Source organism: Perca fluviatilis, chromosome 12 (assembly GCF_010015445.1).
Source record: "Perca fluviatilis chromosome 12, GENO_Pfluv_1.0, whole genome shotgun sequence".
NCBI lineage: Eukaryota > Metazoa > Chordata > Actinopteri > Perciformes > Percidae > Perca > Perca fluviatilis.
This window is the reverse complement of record NC_053123.1, coordinates 13618223-13644933: the sequence shown is the minus strand read 5'-3', so window position 1 is coordinate 13644933 and position 26711 is coordinate 13618223. Positions and strand designations below refer to the sequence as shown.

Sequence of the window (26711 nt, the reverse complement as noted above, 5' to 3'; positions counted from 1 at the left end):
TTTGATTTTAACAGTACTCTGTAGCCACTTACCACAGTGGGCAGTCTAACAGGCGGGTCTCCTGAGGAGCAGTCGTTGGTATAGAGGAAGAAGATCAGTGGAGAGAGCACACATCCCTGGTGGGCGCCAGTACCAATGGTCCAGAAGCTGGAAGAGATTTTCTCCAGCCTCAACTGCTTTCTCCTGTCTGTCAGAAAGTTTGTGATCCACTTACAGGTTTGAGGTGGGACAGTGAGCTGGGGGAGTTTGGAGCGGAGGATTTCTGGGATGACGGTGTTGAACACTGATCTGAAATCCACAAATTGGATCCTTGCATATGTCCCTGGGGAGTCAAGGTGTTGCAGGATGTAGTGCAGTCCCATGTTGACTGCATTATCCACTGACCTGTTTGCCCGGTAGGCAAACTGCAGATGGTTCAGCGGGGTCCTCTGATGTCCTTCAGGTGGGTCAACACCAGCCACTTGAAGGATTTCATTACCACAGACATCAGGGCGACAGGCCTGTAGTCATTTAATCCTGTGATGGTGGATTATTTGGGGACCAGGATGATGGTGGATCGTTTAATGTCTGAAGTTTTTAAGCTAAAACTGGGTCATAAGTGTTTCCAAATGTTTTCGTTTTTGGGGCTCGGTAACACAGTGGTACCCTGTAAATGTTTTCACATGTAGTAGTGTGGATGCAAGGGATAAACATAGCAAAAGATATTTGTTTTTAAACAAAAATGTAGTAGCGTAGATGTAGCCTTAAGGCTGATTTATAGTTCTGCGGAGGCTCCACGCACAGCTTTCACAGTAGCCTACGTAAGTGGTCTGAAGTTTATACTTGCGCGTTGGTGTGTGCGTTGATTTCTTTAAGAGAATAGCAGGGCCGGCGCGTGCGTGTGCGTGTGTGTGTGTGTGTGTGTGTGTGTGGTAGAGTGGGTGAGAGAGTGACCGTGATTAGCTTCAGAGTGAGGACTCTAGAGAGGCATAGTGGGAGAAATAAAGTGTCTCCTTTGTGCTTTCTGACCATGATCGGAAATATGTAGCAAGAAAAGTTAACCCTCTCCCTGATTTCATGTTGTTTATGGAGAAGGAGAACCCAGAAATGAATGCAACGCTACCAAGCCAAGACTGAGTGACGTGCAGTTAAATTTTTTGAGAGGTGCACGTCAGGCTAAGCCGTAGAGTCCAGCGTAGGGTTGGTATAGCAACGTACGTACCCACGGCGCTGATTTAACACAGAAGCATAAATCCGCCTTTAGGCAGGAGGAAGACACACCCATTTGGGCCAGGTGCCTTCGTGATCAGCTGCCTCTGAAAGAGCTGACGCACATCCTTTTTACAGATCCCGAGCACAGATGGGGGGCGAGAGCAGATGGTTGTTTGATGTCAGAGCAGGTGAGGGGTGTCAAAAAAAAAACAACCATTCAGGTCATCGGCCAGTTGATAGGGCTCTACAGTGTGGGGAGGATGGTCTCCTGGAACTTGTTTTCCAGCTTTTCAGAGTAGCTTCTCTTTGCTACTTTAATCTCTCTCGTCAGTGTGTTTCTGGTCTGGTTGTAGTCTGTCCTCACTTCTGTAGGCCTCCTCCTTGGTCTGACGAAGCTGTGTGAGTTTTGTTGAAAACCCAAGCTTATTGTTGCTGTATGTGCAGACGATTTTAGTCAGCACATACGTCTTCACAAAAACTAATGTAAGATGTCACAGTGTCAGTATGGTAGCTGCCGCTCCCAAAAAAAAAGCTCTATTCAATGCAGCCAAAGCAGGCCTGTAACTCCAACTTTGCTTCGTTGGCCCATCTCCTCACAATCTTGACCACAGGCTTAGCAGATTTTAGTTTCTGCCTGTAGGCTGGGAGAAGATGAACCAGAGAGTAATCAGAGAGAGTCCCAAGCCACACAGGAGACAGAGCGATAGGCATCCTTGGTGTATAGCAGCGGTCCAATGTATTATTGTCCCTGGAGGGACACTTAATGTGCTGTCTGTATTTTGGAGGTTCTTTGCTAAAGTTTGCTCTGGTTAAGTCTCCAAGAACAATAAGCAGGGAGTCTGGATGTTTTCTCTCCACGTTAGTCATCTGGTCAGCCAGGTCTTGTAGCGCCTCAATAATGGCGTTTTTCCACGCACTGTGCGTCTGTTTTCCATTGCAGATTTTAGTACCGCCTCAGCGTGGCTGGTCATCAGGTCGGCTCTGCAGTAAACTGCCGTGACCTAACGTGACACACACACAGAACGTCGAAGGTGTGTTGTTGTTGCCACAGCCAGAAGACACATTTTGTTTCAAATGAAGCTGGAGGCAGCAAAAACAAAAAGGCTACACTATTTAAAAATGGCGGGTTTGTTCAGGACACCCCCCTCTGTCGCTTTCACGTCACCTTTTGGTATCGCCTCAGCTCGCTTGGAACCTCGACTGAGGTGGTACTAAAGAAAGTACCTGTTAGCAGGTACCAGGTACTTTTTTTCGTAATGGAATACCAAAAAAGGTGAGTAGAGTCAAGGCGAGTCGAGCAGGTACCATGTAATGGAAAAGCGCCATAACACAGGCCTGAGGTGGGATGTAAACACCAACCAACAAGGAAAACTCCCACAGTGAATAAAAGGGTATGCAGTTAATAAAAAGAGTTTCTAGATGAAGACTTTGATTGATTTTTCAACACTGTGACATCAGTACACAAACCTTAATTCATGTAAAAGCAGATTCAGCAGATGTGTTGTTATTGTAAATGCCACCAAATATACCTATGTCTTAATGAATGCTCCAACTGTTACAGATTCTTCTTCTCTGTCTAGCCAAAATCTCCATACATTTACTAAATATGATAAATGTTTGCCACATTCTAAAGACTCCAGTTCTCCAACAATGATAATATTGGTAACTATATTTATGATACAATTAGGCTGAAAAAAATCATGTTCTTATATATCCTACTCATTCTTCAGCCACCATGAAAAAGCAACATCAACGGACTTTCTATGGACCAAGAAGTGAAGACTTACGATTTCTAATGCTATTGACCTATGATTTATATTACCAAGTCTACAGGCTGCTTTTCCTGACTCACTATTACAATCAACTACAAGCTAATAGTAACACTATACATAACAACAAACCATTAAATTATGCATAAACAAAAGAAAAGCCCACTATCTCTTACAGCTTGATGAAACAAACGGACACTACAGGATTTTTTTTTTTTTAGCTTGTTAGACCTAACATTACCACCTCATATTTTCTAGATCAGATTGCAGAAATGTGAACTAGTGTTGAGAGTTGACTTATTTTCTATATTTGTGCAAAAAAAGGTCATTTGGGGCTACATCATAAAAACATAATTTCTAAGTGTGTAAACTAATGAGGATGCACACTCAACAACAAATGTTTTTTTCAATCCCTCTTATATTCTTTCTCACCTTAACCAGCAGGCGAATGATGTTATGTTTAATACCACAATCAACAGCCACTACTTTTATTGGGTTTCCTTTTCCAAAAACTTTGGTTTCCTAGAGAGTGGGAGGACACAGAAAGAGAGAGAAGAGAGGTTAGCGCTAATCAACACCATTTGTAGACATACTATATCTATGATCTCAGACTTTGGTCTATTGTACCAGGACTACCTGGTGTAATGGGAAGAACAACTGCTTTGGGATGTTCAATATAATAGTTAGCAGCAGTTACCTTGGTTGAGACCTCTGCTACCAAGTTTCTCTGGTTAGGGTCAGATATCTCAACAGGCTGCCCATCAAATTCAATCTTCCCCAAAGCTGTGCCCTGAGGAGAAATCACAAGCAAACTAACAGTCCATCAACCAATCCATTTATAAAAAATGTTCTTCAGACCTTTGCATTTACAGTACCTTGTCTCTGATGATCTTGGTCAGCATTCTGGTGTCTATTCCAAACAATGCAGGAACCTTTAAAAGAGGGAAAGTAACATTTGTAAATACACCAGCAGCAGACTCCTACTCTCCTCTCTGAGATAACACCAGATATTTGGTCATTTGAATCCAAACCTTCTCTTCTTGTAGCCATTGCCCCAAAGACTTGACAGAGTTCCAGTGGCTGTACTCGTGACTGTAGTCTTGAACAAGAAGACCAGATACCTAGAAACACAAAAGCACCAAACCAACCTTAAAAACAAGGTCAAACTAAAAAGTCCCTAAGTACTTCAGTCTATCAACTGCATAGGCTCAGAACAAAGCTTTGTGTTATGCTACTGTAGCTCACACCCCTAACATGTTTATGGTGTCAAGAGTTGCCACAAAATACAAAATCTTAAAATGTGTGTGAGCATCAGGGCATGTCAGAATATCCCGAGCATGGGAGAATAAACACAGAGAAACCTGTTCACAAAATGTCAATACTGCATAAATGTGTAGTAATACTGCACTGTTGTTAAAGGGGTGATAGAATGCAAAACCGATTTTACCCTGTCATAGTTGAATAACGACAGTTTGGAGGGTAAATAGGACATACATAGAACCTCAAAATCCCATTGACACCCCTTTCCTCTGCAAATCTCACAATTTGAAACTGCCTCTGAAAACGGGCGAATCTGAACAAAGCTGGAAGTTGACGTCAACCTCCCAAGTCCTCCTCATTTGGCTCAACCTTCTATCTTTGTAACGTCCCCAAATTTACATAGGCCACTAACTGATCTGAGGTCAGTTAATCTTCTAAATCTAGGTCGTGCAGATCTCTGCTATTCCATTACAAAATTCACTTCTTAGACTTTTTTATGCGAGAAATCAACTATGTAAAACTCAAATATGGGCCGTTTTATGAAAATTGATGGCTAACTGCAAATTTGGTAAGTCAGTGTCGGTGGAGTGTGGGTGTGTCTGTGTTTGTGTGTGTGCGTTGTGCAGCGGTGCGTGAGTGTGTGTGTGTGTGTCTGTGTTTGTGTGTGTGCGCTGTGCGCAGGGCAGCAGTGTGTGTGTGTGTGTGTGTCTCTAATGTGTTTGTATTGGATTCGCTCAACCAATCAGCGCGTGTCTCTAATGTGTGTGTATTGCGATTCTCCTCAACCAATTAGTGATGGCACAACCGACTCTTTTACGGGAGTCGGTTCAACCGGACGGTCGTTGATTGGCCTACCGAGTTAATAGATTCGGTCACCGGTCCGTGTGCCCTCGGCGGGGGGGGGTGATCGCGTTTAACTTTACATAACTATCAAGATAACATTACGTGTATTTGTATGTGATATAGGCCTAATACTTTCCCCTTGGTAATGTAGCATATGAATTTCCATGAACACAATTCTAAAATGCACGAGACATAAAGGCTTCTGCTATTGTTTGATAACTAAAACTTGCCGAGAACCTAGACACCAGTTTGATTACATGACTCATGCATTAGGCACAGTTACGGTCGTGCAGTCTCCTGGTGACAGCCTACCTATCACGTAACAAACATTTAACTGAACATAACTCCTAAGATAACATGACGTGCATTTGTATGTAATATCCATCAATAATGTAATCTATTAATTTGTATGTACACAATCATCTAAGATGCACGAGAAATAAAGGCTTCTGCTATCGGTTGATATTTCAAACTTGCCGAGAACCTAGACACCCGTTTGAATATAGACTGCGGTAGTCCTACCTCGGGTACGGTCCTTACGGTCTCGTTCAGCAGCCTGGTGCGCGGTCTCCTTGGGACCGCTAGCCTAGCTACCACGTAGCAACATTCACTTCTCTAACATTTAACTTAACATAACTACCAAAATAACATGACGGTTATTTGTATGTGATGTACTGTATCCAACGACAATGTGTGAATTGCCGTGAAACAATCCTCTAAGATGCACCAAAAACAAGGCTTGGTTAATAACTCAAACTTGCCGGGAACCAAGACACCGCTTGATTACATTAGACTCGAGCGGCCGGCCTGGTGCCGGGTTACATTAGACTCGAAGGGCCGGCTGGTTCACGGTTACATTCCTGCGGCGGCCTGTTGCACGGTTACATTAGACTCGAGGCCGGCTGGTTTTACGGTTACATTAGACTCGAAGCGGCCGGGCTGTTGCACGGTTACATTAGACTCGGGGGGCGGCCTGGTTGCACGGTTACATTAGACTCGAGCGGCCGGCCTGTTATCGCTGTATATTAGACTCGAAGCAGAATTGGTTGAGTCATGAATACGCATTGTGGAAGTAGCCTACGTTCTAACACTGCTGCAGTGATGGCACAAACAGCTATTTCTTCTCGGTTATTGGCTGGAACACTGTTTGTTATGGTTCGTGGGGCAGGTTCGCACGGTTTGTTTTTGTTGCAGTTTGTGGAGCCTGGGCTGTCTACAGAGACCGTGTTTTTTTACAGTGTGTTCGGAGGACAGGCAGCTAGCAGATAGTGAGGAGACGTTTGCTGTATGTGATGAAAAATGTTGTAGCCTAAAAAACGTGTCACATCACTTAGAGCACCTTTAATTGTTTAAACTACAATCAGTTCACATATTGTTGTCAAAAACCCAAAAGGTATTGAGTTTAGTAGTATATGAAAACTAAGATCTAATTTATACTCCCTGCATCCACATGGCTGTGATGATGAGCGTTCAGTTTGCACCGTTAAACAACCCACTTAAGTATAAACAGAACCATGTGTGCATCTGCTACATAATGCTAGTCCATGTCTGTATTTGGAATACATCTCTTAAGAAAACAAGCAAATATTTATAACTGAAAAACTGAAACCAGAAAAGTTTTAGCATTTTTGCCTGCAAAATCGATCTTAACAAGACAAAGAGTCTACAGCCATGCTGGTGTGCCTCTGTGAGGCTGTACTTAGCGGTGCTTTGAGCTAAACGTCAGCATGCTAACATGCCAACAATAGGAATGCTATTTACCATGTAAACAATCTTAGTTTAGGGTGTTAGCAAGCTACTGTAACAATTTCTAATTAGCACAAAAAATAGAGTGATTTTTACTCATAAATCAAAGTATTGGACAAACCAAAAAGTTGACTTAATGATGGCGATACTGTTGAAAAGTTAAGGAATCATCAAAGTGATTATAATTCATCCGCAGGTGGATATGAATGTCTGTACCATTCATGTACCTTTCATGGTAATCCAGTCAATATTTGTTGAGACATTTCACCTAAAACCACAAATGTCAACCTCATGGTGTAAATAGATAAAAAGTAAGGGCATCACAAAAGTCAGTGGGATTCCTCCTTTGGGGATCATGAATGCCTGTAAAAATGTCATGGCAAGTAATTCATAATAATCTTGATATATTTCAGTCTGGACCAAGGTTAAGCACTGATCGACTGACAGACAGGATCAAAGTAGGAATTTGTAATAAATAAATTGCGGTGCTGAGGCCTCCACAAAACGTGACACCCAAAACCATCGCTGAGTTTCCTACCTGGATACGCTCTGACTCCAAATGTTTTCTAAGGCCCAGCTCGTCCAGCTCCTGGCTGTTGGGTACCCCGTAGTTTCCCACAATAGGGTAGGTCAGGGTAAGGATCTGACCTCTGTAGCTGGGATCAGTCAGGGCCTCAGGATACCTAAAGCAGGGAAACAGCAGGATATTGTCATGTGGTAATGATGAAGCACATAATCATGTCATCCACTCATTGTCCTCTACAAGGTGAGAAAATGCAGTGTAACTGGGAATTGGGAATTTATTTTGTGAAAACGTAAAATTAATACACTTAAGATCCAAGGTTGTCGAGCTCAAAGCAAGATTGATATATTAGTGTTTAGTATCTGACTTGTTCAAGTGACCAATTTTGTCTTAAATCTAATGTGGTTTGACTTATGTCGGCATGTCTCCTTACCCCACCAGGCCAGTATTGAAGACGAGTTCTCCGGCTACAGAGGCATCATGCCCAAAGGAAAATCCTTTCATTCTGGTACCATCCTCCAAGACCAGGTGGGCCGTCTGGGCCTGGGAGTTAAAAGAGAGCAAGCAGATGACAAGATAAATCTCACCCAAGAATAATGCATTCCCTTTATATGAAGCAAGTTTGGAAAGACCAAAGGCAAAAGTTTGAAACAAATGTGTAGACTTTTAATGTTCAGGAGTGATGGCAACGGGTTTCATGCTGAAACTGCAGGACAAGTGAATTGTGCTATGAATGCTGAGACAGACAAATCTGTTCTGTGTGTGTGTGTGTGTGTGTGTGTGTGTGTGTGGTGTGCGCGCGCGCACGCGCCCGTCCATCACAAGAGCCTTGATCAATTAGAACATTTTTTTCTCTCTTACTAAAGACTCATATCCTCAAATACATCACAGATAGATACAATGCTGACATATTGCTATATACAGTTTAATTCTGCGGAAGTGAGGTAAAGAGAAAATCAGTTGAGTTGCAATCAGAGCGCACCTCAAACATGATGCAATTCTCCATGTTATTAACACACATGATGCACAGACTCCAGCATCTGCATGCTACATATTATCTGAGACAACAGTCTGGAAATATCATCACCTCCCAACAGTGCAACATTATTTGTCTTTTACTTTTCTGTGAGTTAATACAAATGAAGTTTCACTTAACTGTCACCGTCCCATACTGCATTCAAAAATCAGAGAATTTACTACAGTCTTTCTTAATGGCACAAGCGCTTGCGTCAGCCAAGTAACTGACTATGTTTCATTGAATCACAATGTGCCACCAGTTAATTCGGCGTAATGACAGTCCACCGGACAGAACTTAATTCAATACGGTTCCAACTTTATTCAGCGTATGCTACTGGCCTGCCGCCCACCATGCTGTAACGTAACTTCTAGCTAATGAACGAGCGCTAGAGTTAACTGTCGTAAATGGTCAACTAGCTTAAGTTTGAATTATGTTCAAATGAGAACTTTTTGCTGTGCTGGATCTATGCCGAATATAAGAGTAGCTCCTGCTGTTTTTGCAAAAAGGCTGTAACAACTTTTAAAATATGTGTACATGTGTGTAAAGCCAAAGCATCGCAGACTTTACGGATTTTCCTGCGGGATTCGGGCTTCGCTAGCGCTCCACTGACGGCACTTCTGATTAAAAGTTTGTTTCGTGCATTTACAACTGACAACAAGAGTTTCCACTCATACATCCATTCTCTTACCTTCAAACTAAACAGTTTTGTAGTTTGAAATCTCAGCCATGCCGACGTGTTTTCTACTCTTCTGCCAACCACACATCCTTGTCTCAGAGATTTAACAACGCTGTGAGCTAGCAGGATTTTTGTCATATTAGCCTAAATTACTCTTTTAGTAAAGTAGCACAGACGTGCATGAAAAGTTTCCCGATATGAAAAAATAGATTCAATATTTACAATGTCCTGCAAATTGCACAATTGCGTCTTGCGTGTAAATGTTCTTTTAGAAGACAGTGGAATGGATGAGTTTTGGGCTGCTGCTCCTCGTGTCATTACACACAGTTCAACTGAGAGCTTGAAAAATTGATCGGGATTGGCCTTCGTTGGCTTGTTTTTCTCAACGCATGAAGCGCACAGCGTTTAGATTGGTCACCAGTTAAAACGCCTACTTTTTGTCAAACGAGAAGGATCAACGTGTTTTAAAATACCGAGACACGCATGATAGCTGAGGGCAATAAAGTGTTCTGCAGGCCGAAAAAGTTAAACTCCCTCTGATGTACCAGATGTTAACCTCTCAAACTGTTATATATCTATTATAGTAGACCTACTTGTGAATATATTAGTTAACCATATTTAGTTTAGTTAGCCTACGTGTTTTTGCGTTTAGTTTGAGCACCGCCACCATTAATAAAGGCTAACTTGAAACTTCAAATAGCCTTTTTTGAAAAAAAGTTCACATTCTCCTTTATTTATTTTTTTCATTCTGTTTCTACAGTGATGCTATAAAAGAAAAAAAAAGTGCTACATAATAAAAAAGGAACTAAAATGAAGTGCATGCCAAATTAGAATGAATGTTCCTGCTTATAGTAAACTTGTGTGTGCTTTCAGTGCAACAAACTCTTTACAGCTTTTTCTTTGAGGCCAGTTGCCTGCAAAAGAAAAGGCAAACTGACCATGGACAGGCTGCATGGTAGTGGGATTAGAGTGGTGTGTGTATTTGCTGATCACTGCAAGACTGGTCCTCTGTGGAGAAGGCTGCCTGACTGCCACTCTGCTGGGTTCAGCAGTCTGAACAAAGTGGGTGTGAGTAATAGGACGTGTGTAGATCAGGAAATACCTCCACACTCCAGAAATTGGACTTGGGAAATAGACTGTTACATAGAGAGTGCTCTCTATGTAACTTTGTAAAAGCTATAATGCCATTTGCATTAAACATGAGGGGAGGTACAGTATGTCACTTACAATTATATTCATTATAGGCTACTCGTTAAAGTCTAATTCATTTCTGATTTTTGGTATACTTTAGTTTTGTGTACGTCCTCTACATTTGTCTACACCCCTTTGTTAACTACAGATCATGTTCCCTTTGTCAAAATTCTGTCTGCACTATTCCTGTTCAGCAGACCTGTGGAGCACTGGTGACATCCAGTGGTAACATTTGCTAAAAAGGTTCAGAGGGATTTTAAATCAGCAGCAGTGTTGTAGTGGCACACTTGATGTGTAGATGACAGTGCAGCTCCATATATTTGAATTATAGTAACAACTGAGAGGTCCCAAGTATAATTTAGCTGCCAGTGTGTAGCACAAGCTATAACAGCTTTACAGTTGACATGGCACCTACATTCAAGTCCACATTTTTGTATTATTGTTACATAGGATGTGATGCATTAAAGTAATAGATATACCGGTAACTGTATTAACACTACAAGGTATTTTCTCTCCACTAAGAACATTATCGCTACTAAAGCGCTCATGAGCCTGTGCTGGTCCTCAGTGTCCAACAGACTACTACATTTGTAATCAATGTAAGTTTTTATTAGATATATAGTACTGAGCTTTTTTTTTGGACTCTTTGTGGATCTTATGTAACCACATACAAATATTCAACATTCAATACCACTTTACAGGAAAACAAACGGTAAACACACTCAGCTGCTTACCCTATCTATATCTGCAAAATAGAGTTTATCTCCACACATTTCCGGCCTTTGAAACGTGATATGATTATTGTTCAAACCCAAAGCTTATCATATGAAACTTAATAATAAGTCAATAAGTGAAAGAATATAAATCAGTGATGATAAAACCTTTTACACAACACTGTCAGACTATCTTCACAGTCTTCCTACCTATACTATAATAAACTCTACACACAAACGTATTTTAGCTGAATTTTATGAATCATTTTCATTTTAAAATAATGTATTTCTATTTGTCTATTTTTAATGCACTCAAAAAACAGCCCTTACTGTCAACAATGAATCACATACAGTGGAAAATTGCTAGGTGATGATTGGGATAACACGAGAAGCATGTGCAATGTACTGTATGGCCCTTTATTATATTACGCGATTAGCTGCCCTCTAAATTCCTCCACTGATTGGCTAGGGTGTGGCAGAAAGACCCCGCATTGTCTGCAGTTCCAAGAGTGAGTTTCAGATGGTGACGAAGCTTACGATAGGACGTGAATAGACAAACAGGCTCCCTCGCCTTTCTCTGTGCCAGGATTCCAAGCAATGCCTCAGCCTTGAGATGACAAAAATAATGGATTGTTGTTTCAAGGATCTATGATGATGTTTGTTCAGTAGGATTAGACTGGCATACTTTGAAGATATTGACACTTTATAAATCATTCTAAGGCAAGACAAGGCAAGTGTATTTGTATATCATTGTTCAACATCAAGGCAATTCAAAGGGCTTTACATTAGACATAAACAGATTAACCGGAGAATAAAAATGACTATGGTCCTGCATTTAATCTAATAAAAGGAATGGGTAAACAGAAAAGCTTCGATTCGACAGAGTTGGAGATGACTTCAAGTTTTCTAGCACTAAACAACTGAACACTGCTTCTCAATTCTTAGTTTTGACTCAGTGGACAGTGGTCATATGACTTTAGAGGTCTGGATGCTTCATAACATGGCAGCAGATGAGAAATGCATTATGGCCCTTAACCATTTTGTGCTTGATATATACCAATAGTAGAACATTGTAAAATCAATTCTTCAACACATAGGATTTCGGTACAAAAACTTTAGAACTGGAGTTATGTGCTACACCTTTATAGTTGTTCGAACCTGATTTTGTTCTGTAATAACACACTTTGGCTGGATTTTACATCTGTATTAGTATAAGTACTGAAATAGTACTAGAAGTTGTATTGGTGGTAGTAGTAGTATTCTCTGTGTTGGAAATGGTATGGCCATATTCGTGGATCAAAAGGAAGCCCAGTTCTAGATGATGAATAACCAACATTTTAAATACATATGTAACATTATTCTTAAATGCTTGTAAATATGACAGTTTTCCCATTAAATCAACAATTGCATTAATCAAGCCAACCACCAAAAGGGTCTATAGTTATTACAAAGGGGTTCACTCAAGCCTGCATTAACAGTATGCGCTGTCAAGTTAGAAGAAGACCTGCGCACAGCGTCACCATTCTTGTTTTGGGTGATGTGACTCCAGAGTTGTAAAAGGAAGACCAAGTCATCAGCTGGATAAAGAGGAGGAGACTGTCCTAAATGCCGGTATTGGAATCTCTTCCTCTGTAGTGAGGTAGTGTTCCCAGTAAAAAAGGGCAGCGAGTAGCTTTGTTTAGCCTGCCCCCATCTAATTCCTGTGTGGCCAGTGGAGGGCTTTTGAGAGAGCGAGAGAGGGAAAGAGAGCATGTGGGCTACACACCACAGACCACAGCCCCTTTAAGGAGCCATGGCCCCTGCTCTTAGAAATCCCAAGAAACTTCACACCTCTCTGTAGGGACTATAAATAGGCTCCATCTGTGCGTCTAGGCTCAGTTACAGCCTCATTCTTTTTGGCATGGTTGGAGGGCAGGAAAGGAATCACTCAGAGTTTGAAAAGGGCGGGGGGAGTAGAACTAGAATCCAAAGCCTTGCTACTTTCTAGTCATCACAGATTGCACACTGGGTGACCTCTGCTGCATTTTGTGTGGCAAAGGAAGTCCATCGATGCTCCCTGTCATTTCCTTCCCTTCAGCAACCCTCTCAATGCTCCAACTCCCCATGGTGGCGAATGCCAGTGACCGGGGAGCATCTTTGGAATCTTACACCACACTCCACTCATCGCATGATTTTTTTTTTTCAAGCTCAGGTTCTTCACATTTCATTAATCATGCTTATCACAGGAGGACCCCAAGGTTAGGGAAGGCCCTGTGTCTTAGAACCAGTACCTCTGTCATTTCTCTTTTACAAAACCTTAATTGTACATCTCACAGTTTCATGATTGATGTTTTCGTCCTGGTACAGGTAACATTAAATGACGTGTTTCTGACAATTCTGTAAACTGCGATCACTGCGAATGCATGGCAGCAAGCAGGCATAAGTGCTTCAGATCACACCGTCATTCTTGAGAGGTAACAGTAGTAGCGCCTGTACTGGAGCAAACCCTGCCGCCAAAGGACAAAGCTAGAGGGTGAAGAGGTGGCACAGAAAAGATCCAAGCATAATAGTTTGCAAAAGAATATCCACTCAGAACCCATCCTCTCACATCTATCTGTTTTTTCAATCTAAACTGATGCAATCCAAGAAAGCTTCTTTTTCTTAACTGATGATAATCAACCTAGTTTACCACAGTCTCCGCTTCATTCAATTAAAATATTTTTCATCCCTGCGTGTGACATCTTGTAGCCCGCAGCATCCCTCTCATAGCTGCCATTTCTCTCCAGAATTCTCATGCAAATCAGGTGAAATGATTTAAATAAAATAAAGTTGCTGGCTAATAATAGTGTTTTGGTTAAATGCACCCCATTTGTTCTGTTACGTTTGTACTCCACTTTGGTTGTTGCTTCCCATTACTGTTTTCTGATTAGTAAACATCCCATTTTCCATATAGTTATCACTAATGTTTAATCTGATCTTATTCCAATCAGGCACAGAATAATATTCACGATAATGTTTGAAACACGTGTGGATAGATAGAAGCTGACTAACTTTAAACCTTTGTGTACAGAAGGCAACATGGGTGTCATTACATTGTGAGTGCAGAACAAATTACTGAATTTCTACCATAATCATTTAGTGTGGACTTTTTGCACACACACTTTTGTTGGCTCAACACTAAAGAGGGGAAAACTATGACTGGTTGAATTAGAAAAGGGCTGAAGAACCACACTTTTAGATCACATGGCCAGCTGTTAGACCATACTGCCAAAAAAAGAACACAGGTCAAGTACCTGTTAATAGCTATGACAGCTGTCAGTCATGGTTTTGGCCCTAATTAGGATAATTATGGATCGGTATTGTTTGAACTTTTGAACTACAGATACTTGCATAACTTGTGCATTGTACTCAGTGTGCTCTTTTTCCTGTACAGGTGATTGTCTTGTACATAGGTGCCATTCACAGACAATCAGTGTATTCAAATCTGGAGTTTGTTTATCCCCATAAACATGTAGGCCGAGACACCAGACCACTGGATGGTGAAAGCAGCTTTTATATGCTGCTGGTTTTTCATAAAACCCAAACAAATATATTATTTCCCATGCCTCTGTATTGGGTGTATTTTGTTTGAGTGAGGACAGCGATATGATTTACAGTAATATAATGCCACCAACTGTGTTTAAATGGCGATACCCTGGTCTGTGCAGTTCATTACGCAAAAAAAATCTCCCTTTTTCATAATAATATATCTGCCCATGAGACACAGCCCATGTTTGTGCATAAACAAAAACTCCATACATATTGGCCTAAAGACAAAATTAAACAAAAGTGACAGTGTCCATGGGTCAGTGGCATTTTTTATTTTTTATTTAAAAATGTCCTCTTTCCTCATTTTGCCATTATGGACAGCAGTGGTGGTTACCAAGGGTGGTTGTTGAAATGTATCTTCACATGGCATGTGTCACTGTTGTGGCCTTTACTGTACAGTTGAAGCCCCTTGCCCCCTCTTTAAAAGATCTGACCTCATATCTCCAGAATGGCTTCCCCAAAGGAACTGGACACTAATGATGAATAAGTAAAGGGTTACATGTTTATTCAGAAGGAGAAGACTGTTTATCTTCACTAATGTGGTATTGAGAGACTCAGTAACAGTACACTAAAACATATTTAGAAACCTGTTTGGTCAGGTTGGTAAAGGAAACAATATCCACACAGAACAGACTTCTTTGAAAAGTGCTTTTTGTTAATTGTCATGGGAACTGGCAATTGGCACTGAGTTACAGTGACAATAGCAGAAAAAAATGTGTGTTAACACTTCTCAAACACTGCAATCTTACTCACTGTGGATAAAAAAAACATTATTTTAATACCTAAAATGGCCCTAAATTTGAAATGGATTATTTGACTTCACAAGCAACTCATGCATATAATTCACACAATAAAACGTGTTACACTTGATTGTCAAATAAACACGATATCTTATTTTTTTTGTTTTCACAAGCTGACCTGCTATCACATCCAAATAAAGAATAGCTCTTCCATGCTTCTGAATCCATTAATAATCTATAGTGGAGCTCAGATTGGACTGCAGCACAGGGTGCAAGGACTGGGGCAGAGTTTCTATAAGGGGAGGGAGTGAAGGGAAGTCAGCCTTTCGAGAAGGTGCAGTGGGGTGCCAGGGGTGAGCCCTGATGACAGCTGAGGGACTGAGGCTTTCTCTGGCTTGCCCTCATGGAGATGGGGTCAGTGAAAGCAGGGGCAGGTGGGGGGGGGAGGCTGTTGGGTGGAGGAATTCATGCAGTTCCTTCGTCACCAGGGCCTGTCATGGTGGTGGGGGCAGGGCTGCACCACTGGCACTGGGAGACAGATATAGACAAGAATTAAGGAGACAGAATTTGCACTCTTAGCCTTGTCTGGGTTACTGGCATCAGCAGCTGAAAGCTCCAGTAGATCTCCATCACCCTGTGCTTTTACGTCACATCCGTCCTGGGAGTGGTGGTGACCTTTCACTCCACCTACGACCACCAACTTGAACACAGGTGCTGTAACACACATTGTCAGTGACTGAAATAAACAATGGCTTATTATCAGATCTGCACAGACAACACTTCCACCACCTGTCCACCTTAAGTTTTTCAAATATAAATTTGAACTAGTTTGAGCAGTTGCTTCTTCGCATGTTTTCTGTTCCACAAACTTCCACTTGTATTCATTTCTTCTTACATTTTCCACACTGTTTGGCACTACAGTCATACATACATATATCTATATTCTAAATGTGTTTGTTTCATCACTTCACTTAAACCAAATATAAGATGTTCGCACTGAGTAAAATATTTAACCATGTCATGTTCTTATGGCTACACCACTACATCAAAATGCACATATTGTAGATATTCACCCTCATGTTGGCTAATATATATTATATTTTTAGGAAACTTTGGGATCTATACTATATTTCAAATAAAGTGATAATATTGAAAGATAAATTGATGAGTCCAGTAGAGTTGCAGTCAGAGATGAGTTTCACTCACATCAGTAATATGATAAGTTAGGAAGTGTTTTATAAGGCAAAATCCATATTAACATTTTGACATAACCTCCTCCATTTTGAAACTGCTTATGATGTACGCTGTTAATGTGAGACGTGACTCTTGTAGATCTGGCTTAAAGGATGAATGTAGCCTAGATAAAGTCATCACATTAGAAGGAGAGTAAAACGATATTAGGTGAAGTTACCCTTAATTACATACATGTTAGATGCTCCTCTCTTTATTTCCACTTAGTTGTGACCATTCATTGAATTTATACCTGGCCATTTTATAGCGAAATCTTCTCTCCATCTTTTAATGCTCAATTTAGGCTTTAATGAGTCGTTTTCCTTGAGGCTAGTCGCCGATTAGAGTGTTATTTATTAAATTAGATTACATAGAGTTGACTTCTATGTAATCTAATTTGATAAATGAGCACAATATTATTCGTCTTTTAACATCTACACATTTTACAGCACTAAACCATCCTGAAATAGCCGAGAATGTTTCTCAGATGGGTCGTGCGTAATGGTGCGTAAACCTGTGCGTAAAAGTGGAACTGTTTACTTGTGGTCCGCAGGATAGCCTATCGCGTGTCCCCAGGTAACCTTCCACGCCTTTCCGTGTTTTCGTTCTTTATTAGATATGTCGCGTAAATAATTACTGTCTGTCCCGCAGCAGAATATTCTATGTTTAGAGAAGACCCATCCGCAATCACACACACCCCCTTCCACCCGCCATCCAATCCTTACACGGGGACAGCGTTGACGGGGGTCAAGAGGAAACATAGCCTCATATATATACGCCCCAGGGGTGATTTCTTGCTCCGAGTCCCCTCCACTCTGTGCTACACGCCTTGTGTTGTCATCCGAACCGGGAATTGTCTGTGCTTCAGGAACACCGTACCTCTACTATCAGTTGAAATGGCACCCAAGAAGGACGCTAAGGCGGCTCCCGCCAAGAAGGCCGAACCTGCACCTGCACCGGCACCGGCACCAGAGCCAGAAGCTCCTCCACCACCTGCCGCTGTCGACCTGTCCGCCGTCAAGGTACAATGACCGTAAATGCACGAGGAGCCTAATGCTATAGACGGGGATGGAGATAGGACGGAGATTTGACTTTGCTATTCACACTCAGAGTTGCATGACAAACGTAGACCGACTTTAGTGGTTCCCAGAGGGGTACTTAAGTGTGGCCCCAGAGAAAACAAGCAATTGTATTCATTTATATTTCACACATTTGAAGGAGCGTGAGAATAGCACAAAGGGCAACCTTGATTGTACATCACATGCTAGAAAAATTATTATGTTGTTGGTGGTTGTGGTCAAAATCTTAATTAAATTGTTTTTTTTTTGTCTCTGTTTAATTCACATCCATTATCACCTTGACATGGCCTGGTACAAAAACAATCCTAACCAGAGTTTAAAATGTATATGAACATCTATTAGTAGATTCACTGTTAAGAGAGAGCCTTAGGGTTTAAAGGACTATACTTGTAGTTGTACAGATGACTGAGGAGAATGACTAGAACCATGGATAGCTCACTATGGTTTAGACCACGCCCCCTGCTCTCTGGATTGGACTAATAAATTGGTGACTAATGTATGATGGCTATGCAGGGTGACACCAAATGTGGACATGTTAATGTAGCTAAAGATGGACCTCCACTGATCGGGTGCCACTATGTGAAGCTAATTTTGGCTAAGAGACAAATTCAATCCTAGTGTAGACCTGATAAATTAGTTTAGATTAAGTGTAATTGACTGGTTATGATGGCCTTTTGAATACAAGCACTTGTGTTGATTAAATTATCTGTCAAAACTCATGCATTTGTTTGGGTTATACTAATTTGGCTGCTTTGTATTTGCATCTAGATTGAATTCACCCCAGACCAGATTGATGGTAAGTACACCTCATTTTACCTTTGCGTGACACTCCATACATAAAACTCAACAAATCCCTATCTTAATTATATTATATATTTAAGATATATTAGTCTAACCAGGGATTACTGGTGGTCCCACGCACTCGCTTAAAAAGTAAAGCAGACTGTTCCTTTGAAGCAGTGGCTCCTAACCTGTGGAACGCCCTTCCTATTGTCTTACGTTCTGCAGTCTCTGTTGAAGCTTTTAAAAAGCAGCTGAAGACGCACTTGTTTAAATTCGCTTTTGACTCATGTTTGTAACTTTGGCTTATAGGTTTTAATCTTTTAAATGATTTTCATAGTTCTTTCAATAATTTTTTTCTTGCTTTTCTGTTGGATCTTACTGTATTTTTTACAAATGTTTATCTTTGTGACTTTGTCTGTAAAAGGAGCTATATCAAATAAAGTTATTATTATTATATTCACATGCACAACTATGCAAGAGACTTAAACATCTGAGAGTAAAACAATGTAGAGTACTTAAAGTGATCATGACAGATGGTCACCGCTGGCATTTTTGTCTTTTGGCATTCTTGACATTTCTTGGTTGAAACAAATAAAAACTCTAACATCACAAAGAAACCGTCTTTTAAACAAAATCATAGTTCCTTGACTGAATGCCTTGCTAGTTATATATATATATATATATATATATATATATATATATATATATATAAAAAAAAAAATATATATATATAAAATAAAAAAAATCTACACATCAAATGATTGTTAGCTGTTGTCAATGCAACAGTTTCAAGTAATAGTGGATAAAAAGTAGTGTATTGTGCAATTGTGCAATGGTCCCATGTGACACTGGACAGGACACCACCTGACCAGACCTGTCGTCTGACGGCTGCTAGTTACACTGCAGTCAGCATTCCCTACTTTTACTCAGCTCACCCCCAGAGGGCCTTGCCTTTAAAAGGAGGGGGCTCATATTCTCAGCTATGTTTGTCAATTCCAAGGTGGTCTTTTAAAGGAGCCAATAGCGGTGCTGAGAGAGAGAGAGAGAGAAAGAAAGAGAGACAGGGAGGGAGAGAGAGAGACAGACAGCTGTGATAGAAATAGTATGAGTGGTGACAGAGCTTGGCAGGAGTCAGCTATAGAGACGTCTTGCCCTTGTTACTGTATATGTTGCCCTTGTATATTTCCATTGTTTGTAGAGGAGCTGCCTCCACCTGCTGGCAGGCGTGCAACAGCCACAGCTATACTTAGTGAAATGCAAACCATGGTCTTAAATAGCGGGAAAAACGCATTTAACACATACTATAGAAAATGCAGAGATACTGTATACAATTAATTCAAAATACATTTTGAAGTTGGAGATGGAGCTGCATAGGTTATTACACCTTAAAGGATGTTAATTATCAAAATGCGACATGATATGATATGTTAGTTAGTTAGTTAGTTAGTTAGTTATGTTTTATTTCTGTGTCATGTCAAACATTTTGTCCCATCCCACATGGGATTACAAGACACCACAAATTTACTTATTTAACAAACATCTTCCTGTCGCATGTACAAATCATTCAGAGAAATACATGAATACAAATATATATATGACTTTGCAGGAAAATAAAAAAAAGTATTTTAAAACACATTAATAACAAAAACATACCAATACGTGTTAGCCAAGTGTATGCAATTAAATGTAAAATGCTGCTGAATAATAAAAATCCCTTAAGCAAGACTATAAAAATATATTGTACAAAATGATGACATCACAAGGTGCAGTTTAGCCATTCACATACTCACTGCTTAACACCTTACAAGCAGAAACCAGTTCATGAATATGAAAATACTGGATTCATTAAGGTGTTGATATCCTCTTGTCCCTCCACTGTGCAGACTACAGGGAGGCCTTTGGTCTGTTTGACAGGGTGGGTGACAACAAGGTGGCTTACAACCAGATCGCTGACATCATGCGCGCTCTGGGACAGAACCCCACCAACAAGGAGGTGGCCAAACTGCTCGGAACCCCCTCCGCTGATGGTAAGCTATATATCCAGCATTTGTAACCTTCAGATGTTTTGTACTATTTGTTATGTTTAAATTTGATAATTTCATGCAAAATAATTCCAAAGAAATGCCAGTATTCCCAAATCGTTTAATTCTTCTTGGAACAGAAAGATTACTGCAGATTTCAGGACATACAAGATATTATTTCTACTCCTTCTAACGATAATATTAAAATGTATGATTTTTGAATGGACATCAGTATGATCTGCAGTGTGCGTTATAGTCATTACTTGCAGCACTTTTAAATAAACAGTTATAACCAATCAGTAGCTCATAGGGCAGGTTTGTCTGAGGTGATGTCTAGCGTGTGTGCAGTAATCAGGAATGCATGGCTCAGCTTTCATTAATCTCATAAATTTTTTGGTGCAACTTTAAAGTAGGTATTTATTAGAAGGAAGACATTATTAATATCTGCTTTTATGTCATATTATGTTCAGTCAAATCAGCTGTTTTTCTTTCTGTTGAAATCAGTGTTTATAGATATAGAGAAGACACATGGAGCAGATCTGTCACAAAAATGTCTCAGAAATGAAGAAAATACAGAAGTCAAAATCTCCACCTTTAAAAAAAACAGTATAGTTAGAGCTTAGTCATTACTTACAGAACCAGAACTGTGCCTTACTCTATACTGTGGCACAGTCAAAAATACCAAAAAGAATTATAGAAGAGAGAAGTAGTGCCTGTAGAAGAAAGGTGGAGATATATTTTTGATGCTGAAAATGTGGTGCCTGTTGTCTAAAACCTGCCCGGCTCATTCACCTGTGGATGGAACTTCTGTCTCCTTTCATGCAGACATGGTCAGCAAGAGAGTCGACTTCGAGGGTTTCCTGCCTATGCTCCAGTCCATCATCAACAGCCCAAACAAGGCACAATTTGAGGACTACGTTGAGGGTCTGCGCGTCTTCGACAAGGAGGGCAACGGCACAGTGATGGGTGCTGAGCTGCGTATTGTTCTGTCAACACTGGGTGAGTCAGGCTAAGGGCACTGCTGTCTCTCTACGTGAATGTGTGTGTGTGTGTGTGTGTGTGTCAGTGTGTGTAATTAATACTGGTTGTCCTCTGCCTCCCCCTATAGGAGAGAAGATGAATGAGGCTGAGATTGATGCTCTTATGACAGGACAGGAGGACGAGAACGGCTGTATCAACTATGAGGGTGAGCCACAAATTGCAACATTATAGCTAATAATTTATGCTGATACAACACACTTTTTTTATTTGACACTTTTTTATGTGTATTATTCAACACATTAAAGAAAAATGCTTATATTATTTTAAGGTGGCACTGCACCATTTTTTACCCCTGTAAAATTTTAGTTTACAGTTACTCTGGAGAAAACCACTTAGTCTGTCAAAGTCTTCTTTGGCTCTTTTAGGGAGCTTTACAAATTTGAAGAAAAAAGAATAAAAAAAAAGAGGGTTTTGGGGTTTGGGAAAGTAGTCCGCATTTTAGCCATACTTGAGCCATACTAAAGCCATACTTGAGCCTAGACTAATAACCTTAACTTCTGCTGCTTCAATTTTTCCATTATTTTATAATTAAAGATGGGGGACCAGGGCATGAAGTTAACTTTTTTGACCACCAGCCACTTTGGCAGGTGGAGTTTTAAATCCACCTGCCAAAGTGACTTTTTACCAGCCAGGACTTGCTGTGTCTCTATGATCCTGTCCTGTCCTATTCATGGTAGCCTACTCATGGACATTGCGCCGTCATCACGTGCTGTAGTAGGGGGGCCCGCCTTGATAATCCTGCATAGGGGTCCGTGTTAACTCGTTACGCCACAGCATATAAGAGATGAGATGACTGACAAAATCAGGAGTAGCCTACGTGCACCACAACAACAAAAAAAATTTTTTTTTGTATAGTTCTTAAAAATAAAAAAATAAATAAAAAGGAAACTTGTTTTGGGGAGAATAATAATTAGTACTATTAATTAATTACTCTGGGCTGAGATTTTCTAGGAACCTTACCAAAAAGGCTCGGGATGATGATGTTGGTATAATATGAAAACGGCTGGTGGATTTAAGACACAAAATAATAATTTATTGAATGAATCAAATATGAACATATGTGTCAGTGGCTTGTTGACCTTTACATTGTTAGTTAATTTCCTAACCTGGGCTGGGACTCACATTCATACGGTTTCATATTGGACTTTAACTTATCATTGCACTTACAATAAAGTAGCTGTCCTCAATTTAGGTCATCCTGTAGGTCTCATCTGCGTTTTTTCCTGCATCCACCGTGTGTGATTGTGTGTGTGTGTGATTGTGTGTGTTTGTGTGTGTGTGTGTGTGTGTGCGCGTCAGTCGCGGGGGAAACAGAGCAACAGGCCCGCCCGCTGCAGACAGCTGACAAGATGAAACAGCAGCAACTTTCAGAGACTTAAGAGTGAAAAATCGTTACAGCGTACATTGACGTTACAATGTCTACATGTTGGCAGGACAGTCTGAAATGTGTTGCACGGTCTTTCGCTGTACGTTTTGTTGGTAAATGTGAGATGTTCGAGTCACACACACGTCTCGTCTTCATAACATAAACAAGGAAATAAATTTGACCCGCGTACCCTGCTTACCGATAGTTACGCATCTGAATCATTCAATTCTCATTGGCTACCCGCCAAAGTGGCAGGTAGATTGACAGTCTTACCCGCCAATTGCAAAATTCACCCGCATTTGGCGGGTAGGCGGGTGTTAATTTCATGCCCTGTGGGGGACTCATCTCATCTCTAAGTCTCCCATCTTTATGGAAGTGCATTACTAAATTGCTGGAGTGCCCCTTTAAATGCATACTCAATGCAGAAAGTGACAGATATTCCAATAAATTAAATACACAGTATTCCGTGTGGTGCATAAACCAGACCAAACACATTTTATTGTGCTGTAGTAAACTGTTTTATATCATCTATAGAAGTGCATTTTCAAGTTAACAAATCCTTTAACTGATTTTATTGGAAAGTTGACTTATTGTTCTCCTCACTCACTCCTTATTCCCTCTCTTCTGTCTTCTCTGTGTGCTGCCCTGGTCTTCATCTGCAGCCTTTGTCAAGCACATCATGTCTGTGTAAGGACCCTGCCACTGTAGTGGTGAGCATCGTAAATGTGCAGACCCCATGGTGTCACGACATCCACTCGCTGTTTCCTGTACCACCTGAGGAAGCAGGGGGAACTAAGGACTATGGGATGTCATTTCCTGAACCCTTCTTTTGTTTTGTTCTACTCTTTTTTTCCCCCTTTTGTCCAACTGGTGCTTTTTTTTTCTCTCTCTCCTCCTGCTTTTTGGGAAGCCATCCTGATTTCCCATGAGATGTTTCTTTGCTCATCTTCACCCAAGTCCCCCTGTCTCATTGGGGATTCTATCATCACTGATTTTCGAGTGTGAGGGGAAGGTGGGATGGAGATGACCTCCCCTTCCTGTAACTAACAGTCTGGCTGGCTCTCTATCTGCCAGTAAAGTGACTGGTTTGGACCAGGACTGGCCATCAAAATGAATCCACTTTTCACCCAATCCATCCTTAGGTCTTACCTAATTGTACCTTCTGCCACAATAAACTTTTCACAAACTCCAGTTTTATTTCCAAATTTCTGACTCTATTTATGTGATGCAAATCACTTGCTTAATTAATTCAGACAGATGCATGACAGAATAGGTTTCTTGCAGAGAATTAGATGAAAAGAGTGTTACCACTCTCGTGTCTTTCCGTCAAATATAAAGCTACAGCTAATAGTCGATGAGCTTGGTACGTTTTTTGTAGGTTAAACAAATTGTTTGCAATTGATAAATTGCGTTGATTAGTAAGCTTTAGAAGTGCTAGTAGCTGGATTTTGTTACCTTTGGACAGAGCCAGGCTAGCGGTTTCCCTGTTTCTGTTCTTTATGCTAAGCTAAGCCAATCGTCTGCTGGCTGTAGCTTCATGTTTACCGTACAGACATGAGTGGTATTGATCTTCTCATACAACTGTTAACATGAGAGCATATAAGCATATTTCCAAAATCAAACTTCTGACTATTAACATTATGGCTTGTAATCTAAATAGAAAACGGTACTCCAGTATCACTTTTTGTCCTTTTTATTCGCATTAATTATTGTAATTGGTGTCATATCAACAAGAGAAAAACTGCGTACATCTACTTGACCTTTTAAATACATTTACAGTTGCTGTAGGGTGGAGCAGGAGGTGGGAAGGGGGCACACGCAGATGGGGTATGCAGAAAAAACACAGAAGCAAACAAACAATCGCAGGTGAGGGCAGTAATTAGGCAGGAGGCAGGATATACCACAAATGGTGGCTGAAAAAGAAACTAGACCACCCAAACACTTTTTTCTAACAGATTTAACAGGTTCAGAGTTCCCTCTGCCTTTTTATTTTTCTTCATGATTTGTCTTTTTTAATGGATTTTTCAAAATATTTTTTTTCCAACTTTCTTCTCCCACATATTGCAACAAAACATCCAGATACGTTAGCATACGTCGTAAAACGGCATGGGATCTGCACCAAACGCACACACACAGACAGATTTCAGAGTAGCGGCATCTTCTGCTAAATCTCAGGTTGCATTCGTAGCGTCAACAGACAGTCCTGATGAGTCCAACATCAGCCTGTGCTAGCGGAGGAACGTCTGTGAGCTCAATATCTGCCTTTCGCTGTAGGTTTGTGGAATGAGCTCCGGTGTTGATTAGTGTTCTGATGTATAAACAGGCGTCTATATTGAACTACTGAGCAGGTACAACGTGTATGATGCTCTTCAACAGGACTGAGATGTCTTCCTTAGCAACACCAAATCAGCTGTCTGACATTGTCACCAAGCAATACACTGTAAACAACTAATAACTACAAAACATGAACTTGTTTAATCTTTATCCAATAATTGAGGAAATAACTTACTAAAATCCTTTTAGATTACAAAATAGCCTCTTTTAATATTAGAATCAATACATGCTTGTCATAACATGACCTAGTTTTTGCAGTAATGCAATTTTACAGGTATATTTTATAGCCATATTGTCACTTCCTTTTAAAATGTTTTTTAGGACATGTAGATGGCAAAGAAGGTTTTATACATGTTTCTATATATATTTGTTAAATATATTATATATCGGATGACAAGAATGACTTGCAGTAAGGATACTTGGTTTGTTAGGGGGTTTGGCATCCATGCACGCATGTTTACTGAGCGAAATAACACGTGCTGCATGGTGTGCTGGCCACATTACTTCTTATTTAATGTAGAAAAAAGGCTGCAGCTTCTTCAAAACACTGATCCAGGACCAGTTAATCCAACACCTGGTCCCCCACTTTGTATATACCACTTAATTTATGACCAGTGCTCAGACTGAACTATTCTATGCAACATCATTCAAAAAGAGAGAGGCCAAAAAGAAAATGAGTCAGAAATAGCATATATTTGGAAAATAAAGAAGATCAAAGTACAGTAGCTCCTAATTCGAGTCTCTACTTAGAGTTGAGTGATGGATGTTGAAGTGGAGATGTTAAGAGGCTGTGGTTTAGCTGACGGTGGCCTCGGTGTGGCAGGTGTGGGCAGAAAAGTTTGAGGGGATCGGGGTGAGGATGTCCGGGGTGCAAAGCAGGAATCCAGAGATCCAGTGTTCACAAACCCTGCTTGGCCAGAGCTGCAGTCACATCCTCAGCCAGGGTTGCTAACTGCGGCGACTCCAGTACGTTGAGACTGCCGGAGGATGATAAGTGGCTGCCCCGGTGGCGCTGGGGGGACACGGAGCTGGACAGGCCCGGCGACTGGACAACAATCTCAGCCCCGTGGTCCACCCGTGCCTTGGCTTGGTCGCGAAACATCAGCCTGTGGGTCTCAATCTAACAAAGGCAGGTGGTGTGATGTAGGATGTAGAGAAGAAAAACATAATTTTCCCATCACATAGGGTGAAAATGATTTATATGTTTCTTTGTGAGTCAGCTTTAGAACAAATGCAAATAGAACAAGTTTAACTTTGGAGAACTGCAGCAGTCTGTTTTCTAGACTTTACTATTTGGCTCTTAAGCCTGTGTTGACTTCAGAGCCTAACTGAATACTTGATGAACTTTGGTGTTTGGATAAACCTCTACATTCTTTTTTTTTATAGTGGCGTATACTATACCTTTACTGCTACCATCATAGGCAGATAAAGGAATGCAAGTTTTTGGAAGATTGGCTTGTAGGAAACGCATTCTTTATACATATATATATATATATATATATATATATATATATATATATATATATATATATATATATATATATATATATATATCTTCACTTTACAGGTTAATTGACTAATAAAGGCAACTGAAATTCTATGGACCATGACTCGTAGAGG

The 26711-nt window shown here is 40.6% G+C and overlaps 3 protein-coding genes across 17 annotated transcripts in view; 1 reads left to right on the top strand and 2 right to left on the bottom strand.

Annotated features, from left to right (window-relative positions):
* Window positions 1–9380, bottom strand: part of cps1 (carbamoyl-phosphate synthase 1, mitochondrial) — a 60781-nt gene extending 51401 nt beyond the window's left edge. Inside the window, 8 exon segments of the mRNA XM_039818292.1 lie at window positions 33–460; window positions 3356–3482; window positions 3658–3750; window positions 3836–3892; window positions 3992–4081; window positions 7348–7492; window positions 7766–7875; window positions 9039–9380. Coding sequence (XP_039674226.1) covers window positions 33–460; window positions 3356–3482; window positions 3658–3750; window positions 3836–3892; window positions 3992–4081; window positions 7348–7492; window positions 7766–7875; window positions 9039–9164 — 1176 coding nt within the window. The 5' untranslated portion in view covers window positions 9165–9380.
* Window positions 9381–17253: 7873 nt separating this feature from the next.
* Window positions 17254–23948, top strand: myl1 (myosin, light chain 1, alkali; skeletal, fast). Its single transcript, XM_039819152.1, has 6 exons — window positions 17254–17489; window positions 18315–18342; window positions 20213–20356; window positions 21176–21349; window positions 21459–21536; window positions 23420–23948. Exons 1-6 carry the CDS (start codon window positions 17364–17366, stop codon window positions 23446–23448), a joined length of 579 nt encoding a protein of 192 aa, XP_039675086.1. The 5' UTR covers window positions 17254–17363; the 3' UTR covers window positions 23449–23948.
* A 486-nt stretch (window positions 23949–24434) lies between these two features.
* map2 (microtubule-associated protein 2) overlaps window positions 24435–26711 on the bottom strand; it is a 107386-nt gene continuing 105109 nt past the window's right edge. For all 15 annotated transcript variants that reach the window (XM_039819145.1, XM_039819147.1, XM_039819148.1 and 12 more), the window contains one exon: window positions 24435–26211. In XM_039819145.1, the coding sequence (XP_039675079.1) occupies window positions 25990–26211 (222 nt within the window). In that variant the 3' untranslated portion in view covers window positions 24435–25989. The remainder of the gene's footprint in view (window positions 26212–26711) is intronic.